We start from the raw sequence: 9,458 nt of genomic DNA on the forward strand, positions 1-9,458 counted from the left end.
TGGGGAGAGGGACAGCAGGGGAGAGGGACAGCATGGGAGAGGGACAGCATGGGAGAGGGACAGCAGGGGAGAGGGACAGCATGGGGAGAGGGAGAGGGACAGCAGGGGAGTGGGAGAGGGACAGCATGGGGAGAGGGACAGCATGGGGAGAGGGAGAGCAGAGGAGTGGGAGAGGGACAGCAGGGGAGAGGGACAGCATGGGGAGAGGAAGAGGGACAGCTGTGGATAGGGACAGCATGGGGAGAGGGAGAGGGAGAGGGACAGCTGTGGATAGGGACAGCATGGGGAGAGGGAGAGGGACAGCTGTGGATAGGGACAGCAGGGGGAAAGAAACAGCAGGGGGAGAGGGACAGCAGGGGAGAGGGACAGCATGGGGAGAGGGAGAGGGACAGCTGTGGATAGGGACAGCAGGGGGAAAGGGACAGCAGGGGAGAGGGACAGCATGGGGAGAGGGAGAGGGACAGCTGTGGATAGGGACAGCATGGGGAGAGGGAGAGGGACAGCTGTGGATAGGGACAGCATGGGGAGAGGGAGAGGGACAGCTGTGGATAGGGACAGCATGGGAGTGGGAGAGGGACAGCAGGGGAGAGGGACAGCATGGGGAGAGGGAGAGGGACAGCAGGGGAGTGGGAGAGGGACAGCATGGGGAGAGGGACAGCAGGGGAGTGGGAGAGGGACAGCAGGGGAGAGGGACAGCATGGGCAGAGGGAGAGGGACAGCTGTGGATAGGGACAGCATGGGGAGTGGGAGAGGGACAGCTGTGGATAGGGACAGCATGGGGAGAGGGAGAGGGACAACTGTGGATAGGGACAGCATGGGGAGAGGGAGAGGGACAGCTGTGGATAGGGACAGCAGGGGGAAAGGGACAGCAGGGGAGAGGGACAGCATGGGGAGAGGGAGAGGGACAGCTGTGGATAGGGACAGCATGGGGAGAGGGACAGCAGGGGAGAGGGAGAGGGACAGCTGTGGATAGGGACAGCATGGGGAGAGGGACAGCAGGGGAGAGGGACAGCATGGGGAGAGGGAGAGGGACAGCTGTGGATAGGGACAGCAGGGGAGTGGGAGAGGGACAGCAGGGGAGAGGGACAGCATGGGGAGAGGGAGAGGGACAGCTGTGGATAGGGACAGCATGGGGAGAGGGAGAGGGACAGCTGTGGATAGGGACAGCATGGGAGTGGGAGAGGGACAGCAGGGGCGAGGGACAGCATGGGGAAAGAGACAGCAGGGAAGTGGGAGAGGGACAGCAGGGGAGAGGGACAGCATGGGGAGAGGGACAGCTGTGGATAGGGACAGCATGGGGAGAGGGACAGCAGGGGAGAGGGACAGCTGTGGATAGGGACAGCATGGGAAGAGGGACAGCTGTGGATAGGGACAGCATGGGGAGAGGGAGAGGGACAGCTGTGGATAGGGACAGCATGGGGAGAAGGACAGCAGGGGAGAGGGACAGCTGTGGATAGGGACAGCAGGGGGAAAGGGACAGCAGGGGAGAGGGACAGCAGGGGGAGAGGGACAGCAGGGGAGAGGGACAGCAGGGGAGAGGGACAGCAGGGGGAGAGGGACAGCAGGGGGAGAGGGACAGCAGGGGGAGAGGGACAGCACAGGAGTGGGAGAGGGACAGCAGGGGAGTGGGAGAGGGACAGCAGGGGAGAGGGACAGCATGGGGAGAGGGACAGCAGGGGAGTGGGACAGGGACAGCATGGGGAAAGGGACAGCAGGGGAGTGGGAGAGGGACAGCATGGGGAGAGGGACAGCAGGGGAGTGGGAGAGGGACAGCTGTGGATAGGGACAGCATGGGGAGAGGGAGAGTGACAGCTGTGGAGAGGGACAGCATGGGGAGAGGGAGAGGGACAGTAGGGGGAGAGGGACAGCAGGGGGAGAGGGACAGCAGGGGAGAGGGACAGCAGGGGAGAGGGACAGCATGGGGAGAGGGACAGCAGGGGGAGAGGGACAGCAGAGAGAGAGGGCCAGCAGGGGGAGAGGGACAGCAGGGGAGAGGGACAGCAGGGGAGAGGGACAGCAGGGGAGAGGGACAGCAGGGGGAGAGGGACAGCAGGGGAGAGGGACAGCAGGGGAGAGGGACAGCAGGGGGAGAGGGACAGCAGGGGGAGAGGGACAGCAGGGGAGAGGGACAGCAAGGGGGAGAGGGACAGCAAGGGGGAGAGGGACAGCAAGGGAGAGGGACAGCAGGGGGAGAGGGACAGCATGGGGGAGAGGGCCAGCTGTGGATAGGAACAGCAGGGGTAGAGGGACAGCAGGGGAGTGGGAGAGGGACAGCAGGGGAGTGGGAGAGGGACAGCAGGGGAGTGGGAGAGGGACAGCAGGGGAGAGGGACAGCAGGGGAGTGGGAGAGGGACAGCATGGGGAAAGGGACAGCAGGGGAGTGGGAGAGGGACAGCTGTGGATAGGGACAGCATGGGGAGAGGGAGAGGGACAGCTGTGGATAGGGACAGCATGGGGAGAGGGAGAGGGACAGTAGGGGGAGAGGGACAGCAGGGGGAGAGGGACAGCAGGGGAGAGGGACAGCAGGGGAGAGGGAGAGGGACAGCTGTGGATAGGGACAGCATGGGGAGAGGGAGAGGGACAGCTGTGGATAGGGACAGCATGGGGAGAGGGAGAGGGACAGTAGGGGGAGAGGGACAGCAGGGGAGAGGGACAGCAGGGGAGAGGGACAGCAGGGGAGAGGGACAGCATGGGGAGAGGGACAGCAGGGGAGAGGGACAGCAGAGAGAGAGGGCCAGCAGGGGAGAGGGACAGCAGGGGAGAGGGACAGCAGGGGAGAGGGACAGCAGGGGAGAGGGACAGCAGGGGGAGAGGGACAGCAGGGGAGAGGGACAGCAGGGGAGAGGGACAGCAGGGGGAGAGGGACAGCAGGGGGAGAGGGACAGCAGGGGAGTGGGAGAGGGACAGCAGGGGAGTGGGAGAGGGACAGCAGGGGAGTGGGAGAGGGACAGCAGGGGAGTGGGAGACGGACAGCATGGGGAGAGGGACAGCAGGGGAGTGGGAGAGGGACAGCATGGGGAAAGGGACAGCAGGGGAGTGGGAGAGGGACAGCTGTGGATAGGGACAGCATGGGGAGAGGGAGAGGGACAGCTGTGGATAGGGACAGCATGGGGAGAGGGAGAGGGACAGCTGTGGATAGAGACAGCAGGGGGAAAGGGACAGCAGGGGAGAGGGACAGCATGGGGAGAGGGACAGCAGGGGAGAGGGACAGCAGGGGGAGAGGGACAGCAAGGGGAAGAGGGACAGCAAGGGGAGAGGGACAGCATGGGGAGTGGGAGAGGGACAGCAGGGGAGTGGGAGAGGGACAGCATGGGGAGAGGGACAGCAGGGGAGTGGGAGAGGGACAGCTGTGGATAGGGACAGCATGGGGAGAGGGAGAGGGACAGCTGTGGATAGGGACAGCAGGGGGAGAGGGACAGCATGGGGAGAGGGAGAGGGACAGCTGTGGATAGGAACAGCAGGGGGAGAGGGAGAGGGACAGCAGGGGGAGAGGGACAGCTGTGGATAGGGACAGCAGGGGGAGAGGGACAGCAGGGGAGAGGGACAGCAGGGGAGAGGGACAGCATGGGGAGAGGGACAGCAGGGGGAGAGGGACAGCAGGGGAGAGGGACAGCAGGGGGAGAGGGACAGCAGGGGGAGAGGGACAGCAGGGGAGAGGGACAGCAGGGGAGAGGAACAGAAGGGGAGAGGGACAGCAGGGGAGAGGGACAGCATGGGGAGAGGGACAGCAGGGGAGAGGGACAGCAGGGGAGAGGGACAGCAGGGGAGAGGGACAGCAGGGGGAGAGGGACAGCAAGGGGAGAGGGACAGCAAGGGGGAGAGGGACAGCAGGGGAGAGGGACAGCAGGGGGAGAGGGACAGCATGGGGAGAGGGACAGCTGTGGATAGGGACAGCAGGGGGAGAGGGACAGCAGGGGGAGAGGGACAGCAGGGGGAGAGGGACAGCATGGGGAGAGGGACAGCATGGGGAGAGGGACAGCATGGGGAGAGGGACAGCAGGGGGAGAGGGACAGCATGGGGAGAGGGACAACTGTGGATAGGAACAGCAGGGGGAGAAGGACAGCAGGGGGAGAGGGACAACATGTGGAGAGGGACAGCAGGGGGAGAGGGACAACATGTGGAGAGGGACAGCAGGGGGAGAGGGACAGCAGGGGGAGAGGGACAGCAGGGGAGAGGGACAGCAGGGGGAGAGGGACAGCAGGGGAGAGGGACAGCATAAGTATGCTATAAGTATGCATCCTACCAGGCAGGTACACTATATATACAGCTATAAGTATGCATCCTACCAGGCAGGTACACTATATATACAGCTATAAGTATGCATCCTACCAGGCAGGTACACTATATATACAGCTATAAGTATGCATCTTCCAGGCTGGTACACTATATATACAGTTATAAGTATGCATCCTACCAGGCTGGTACACTATATATACAAAAGTATGTGGACACCCCTTCAAATTAGTGGATTTGGCTATTTCAGCGATATCCGTTGCTGACAGGTGTAAATTGAGCACACCACCATGCAATCTCCATAGACAAACATTGGCCTTACTGAAGAGCTCAGGGACTTTCAACATGCACCGTCAAATGATGCTACCTTTCCAACAAGTCAGTTCGTCAGATTTAGAGCCTCCCCGTCAACTGTAAGTGCTGTCATTGTGAAGTGAAAACGACTAGGAGCAACAACGTCTCAGCCGCAAAGTGGTAGGCCACACAAGCTCACAGAACGAGACCGCCGAGTGCCGTAGCACGTAAAAATTGTCTGTCCTCAGTTGCAGCACTCACTACCGAACTGCCTCTGGAAGCAACGTCAGCACACTAACTGTTTGTCGGGAGCTTCATGAAATGGGTTTTTCAAGGCCGAGCAGCCGCACACAAGCCTAAGATCACCATGCACAATGCCAAGCATTGGCTGGAGTGATGAATTACGCTTCACCATCTGGCAGTCCGAAAAATCAATCTGGGTTTGGCAGATGCTAGGAGAACACTACCTGCCTGAATGCATAGTGCCAACTGTAAAGTTTGGTGGAGGATTATTGGTCTGGAGCTGTTTTTCATGGTTCAGGCCCCTTAGTTCCAGTGAAGGGAAATCTTAACGCTACAGCATACAATGACATTCTAGACGATTCTGTGCTTCCAACTTTGTAGCAACAGTTTGGGGAAGGCCCTTTCCTGTTTCAGCATGACAATGCCCCTCTGCACAAAGCGAGGTCCATACAGAAATGGACTGACCTGCACAGAGCCCTGACCTCAACCCCATCGAACACCTTTGGGATGAATTTGAAAGCCGACTGCGAGCCAGGCCTAATCGTCCAACGTCAGTACTCGACCTCACTAATGCTCGTGGCTGAATGGAAGCAAGTCCCTGCAGCAATATTCCAACATCTAGTGGAAAGCCTTCCCAGAAGAGTGGAGGCTATTATAGCAGCAATGTTCCAACATCTAATGGAAAGCCTTCCCAGAAGAGTGGAGGCTGTTATAGCAGCAATGTTCCAACATCTAGTGGAAAGCCTTCCCAGAAGAGTGGAGGCTGTTGTAGCAGCAATGTTCCAACATCTAGTGGAAAGCCTTCCCAGAAGAGTGGAGGCTGTTATAGCAGCAATGTTCCAACATCTAGTGGAAAGCCTTCCCAGAAGAGTAGAGGCTGTTATAGCAGCAATGTTCCAACATCTAGTGGAAAGCCTTCCCAGAAGAGTAGAGGCTGTTATAGCAGCAATGTTCCAACATCTAGTGGAAAGCCTTCCCAGAAGAGTAGAGGCTGTTATAGCAGCAATGTTCCAACATCTAGTAGAAAGCCTTCCCAGAAGAGTGGAGGCTGTTATAGCAGCAAAGGGGGACCAACTCCATATTAATGCCCATGATTTTGTAATGAGAAGTTCGACCAGGAGCTGGCCATGTACTGTATATCGGGTTGATGCATAGTTTTCTAATACAGTAATAAAGTAGTGTAATGGCAAACCCCTAGAATGAAGCGGGAATAATGGAGACCGTTTGGGTTATTAGGCTCCTGGATTCAGCAGTGTCAACCCAGGGACAATTTCAAATGAGCCATCATCAGGCTACGACAGACAGCCTCCATAAACACAACGTCAAAGCCAAGATTACTGCTAGACCTTAATAACTTTGAATATTTCTCGTATCGGCCAGGTTTCGTGATATTCACAAGAATAATAACGCATCGCTCAACTGGCATGGATGATTGGAGATAAAATGTGTTAGCCGCGTTCAGCCGATGAGACATTGTTTCAGGCAGCGTAGTACTGAATGACACATTGTAGTCTTGCACCAAAGGGTTAATGTTAACGCGCGTAAATATCTTCTTCTGATTTGAAAACGCCTGTTGGCAATAAGTGATCGAAAAAGAAAGTGATCGATCAGTGACGGATGATTGTCCTGCATTGGGGCAATTAAACGTACAAAGGACATCGTAAAAACATATAAAATAAAGCAAAAGACGTGGCAGACTTCCATTATTATCGGCGGGCTAAACTGATGAACCTGGCTTGCTGATACACTTGAGAAAATAGAATTGGATTCAAATACACGGTGTGAAAATCTTCAAGCATTTCGATCGTTTTACAGATCAAATGTAGCCAGCAACCCGCACCGCAACGTCTATCAATGGGCAGTTATTCAAAGTGACTGGCTGGAGGGCAGCGGGCTATTGTCAGCTACGACTCCTCTTTTCTCAGGGCTTTTATAACGTCGACAAACATGAACACAATAGACAAACAACACCATAGTACTAGCAGGTTAACGGCGGGACAAGCTAAACATGATGTAGATTGAAATGTGTCGCCTCGTTACTGTCCGATCGAGACACCCACTGTTTCTGCTCTGTCCTGAGATCGACACTACAATGTTACTGTCGCCACCCACATGAGATAGAGCTGGAAACGCACTCTGAAAATACTACGAAATCATACAAACACACCGTCATTATTTAGATGATTATATTGTTCACTAAATGTTTTGGTGCTATTCACAAAAATGTCACAACCGACTCGTCTATTTTTAACTCCGCCTTCTTCAAGCGGCCTCGCGCTTCTGGCAATTCAGATGTCGACAAAGAATGTGCAACATACTGTCAAATGGTCAAATGATCCTACAAAACACAACGTGGACGGACAAAAAAAACATTCACAATATATTCAAGCAATTACCTTCCGTGAAACCAGTCCTTGCATGCGTCACATTCGATCATAAACTGGGTAACGTCGTACGGTAATCTGCAGATGCAATATACTGGTACAGTCGCCATGTTAGATCATTGACAACAACGTCGGATAGGAGGGAGAGAGACGGGGCAGCAGCAACTCTACTGCAACAAAATGCAATATGAAGATCTTCCACAAGCCGAAGCTAGCCAGTTCCGCTGGACATTAAATTACATCCACAAGTCCATCATCCACTGATCTTACATTAAGTTGGTTATCGTCCTGATTTAGCACAGAGGTCGATAATGTTCCTGAAGTGCATCATTGTTTTCCTGCCCCCTGGTGCCTGTAGTATCCAGCCACTCATAAACCAACATAAAATGTATCCTCGTTGCATTGTAATATATGTTACGTCAGCGTTCGTCCTCGATGGCTCGCATCAGATGAATGAATGTCATTAACGGAGCAGCCGTTTCAGCGGGCATCCCGGGACGTTCCAAACCGAAAAGCTCGAGCTTTGGTTTTTGTCGGTAGAAATCGAGCAACCGGAATCGAACAATTTACCGATTCTTTACCTGATCAAATACAGATCGTTTCCGTATCACCGCGAGACATGATGATGGAGATGAAATGCCAACAGTTCTGATTAAAATCATCCTATAACCTACATTTTATCATATCAATCTGTTTGATTTATTAATAACATAGGAATGAATAAATATGAATATCACATCTCCTCTTGATTTGGGATTAAAGAAGAGCTGTCTTTTTCCAAGTCGGTCCATTAAGCTATGCTCCCAGAAATTCACAAATGACATGATGCCATAGAGACCTCCTGATTATTCACTCTTAATTAAGGGTTTATACACATTTTCATGACTATTGTTATAGCCTAAAACGAAGCATTATTGACACTGGAAGGCTGCTGTGTCTGATCCCATGCAGACCTACCATCTCCTGTCGTTGTGCCCTTGATCAAGGCACTTCACCCCCACATGTGGTCAACCGTCCACCTGAAGAGCTGCTGACTGTGCAGGCTTGGCTTTTGATCCAGCACTGAAACACCCAATTCTGCTTATCAAGGTCCTGTTGAGCAGCTGATGTTTAGGCTACAATGTGGTTAGAGCAGGGCAGGAACAAAAGCCTGCACACCCAGTAGCTATCCTGGAGGATGGTTGCCACCCTTGATATAAAGTATTACAACAACACAACCAAATACTTCTCATTTACATTTACATTTAAGTCGTTTAGCAGACGCTCTTATCCAGAGCGACTAAAATGATTCCCTCATTTAATGACCAGGGATCACATGGAGAAGGCAGGCTACTTCAAAGCAGGTTATCTAACTAGACATGTTTATACAGTATCAGGCTCAAATATTCATGTTTTAGGGGAAATCTATGCACAGCAAGATATTTGTCAATTAGACTATTCTTCGAATGTGTTTTAATGTTGTCGCAGTTACATGGCTACTGTTTAATAGGGGGGGATCCAGAGGGGGATCCCAGCTTTCCAATGGTACAGATTTATTTAGGCTGTGGAAAGGCGACAACGACATTAAACCGTAATTAGCTATACATTTACATTTACATTTAAGTCATTTAGCAGACGCTCTTATCCAGAGCGACTTACAAATTGCTATGGATAACGAGCGCTCTCTCTCCTCCGGTTATGGCACACACAGACACGCACTGAAGGGTCACCACGATAATGGCTGGTATGTATATTTTTAAGTGATTGATAATATTTTAAAGTGTGCCTTTATGAATGACATAAACAATTATTTGTACTTTTCGTGACCTCAGAACAGCGTATCTTGCACATTCATGCTGGCTGCAAATAAATGTGAACAAAACGGAATCAGGAAACTACATTGCTATTCAAAGCAGATCCCGCCTTCATTCTGCTTTGATCAACCTTTTTTTGCCTCAGTTTGTGAATCTGTGACGGTGATAGGCTACTTTCCTTTATAGAGGAGCTGGTACGCAATTACTCTAAAATTAAAACCGTGTTAAATTAAAGTTTCAATATTCGAACCTTCAAACTTCAATAGCTCACGAACAATGTGATCTACATGTCTCAGGTTAGGCTCCCTATGAAGGAAAAAATGTATTTTCCCAATTCCCGAACCGAGTTTCATAATCACACGGCAACGATTTAGGCGAACTATTTAGGGACTGTCCACAAAGTGCATGATCACAATATGCAAACTTCAATAGCTCTTCAACCACATGACTTAGCAACCTCATTTCAATGGTCCATTATTCCTTACTTGCTGACCAAACGGCACGCACGTGT

General features: G+C 53.0%; 1 protein-coding gene across 3 annotated transcripts in view; it reads right to left on the reverse strand.

Moving 5' to 3' along the window:
- LOC118377153 (lysine-specific demethylase phf2) overlaps positions 1 to 7,664 on the reverse strand; it is a 189,690-nt gene extending 182,026 nt beyond the window's left edge. Inside the window, exon 1 of one of the 3 annotated variants that reach the window (XM_052509583.1) lies at positions 7,167 to 7,664. In XM_052509583.1, the coding sequence (XP_052365543.1) occupies positions 7,167 to 7,264 (98 nt within the window). In that variant the 5' untranslated portion in view covers positions 7,265 to 7,664. The remainder of the gene's footprint in view (positions 1 to 7,166) is intronic. The other 2 variants (XM_052509582.1, XM_052509584.1) reach the window with 2 other exon arrangements.
- Positions 7,665 to 9,458: the final 1,794 nt, after the last annotated feature.

Source organism: Oncorhynchus keta, unplaced genomic scaffold, assembly GCF_023373465.1.
Source record: "Oncorhynchus keta strain PuntledgeMale-10-30-2019 unplaced genomic scaffold, Oket_V2 Un_contig_473_pilon_pilon, whole genome shotgun sequence".
Lineage (NCBI taxonomy): Eukaryota > Metazoa > Chordata > Actinopteri > Salmoniformes > Salmonidae > Oncorhynchus > Oncorhynchus keta.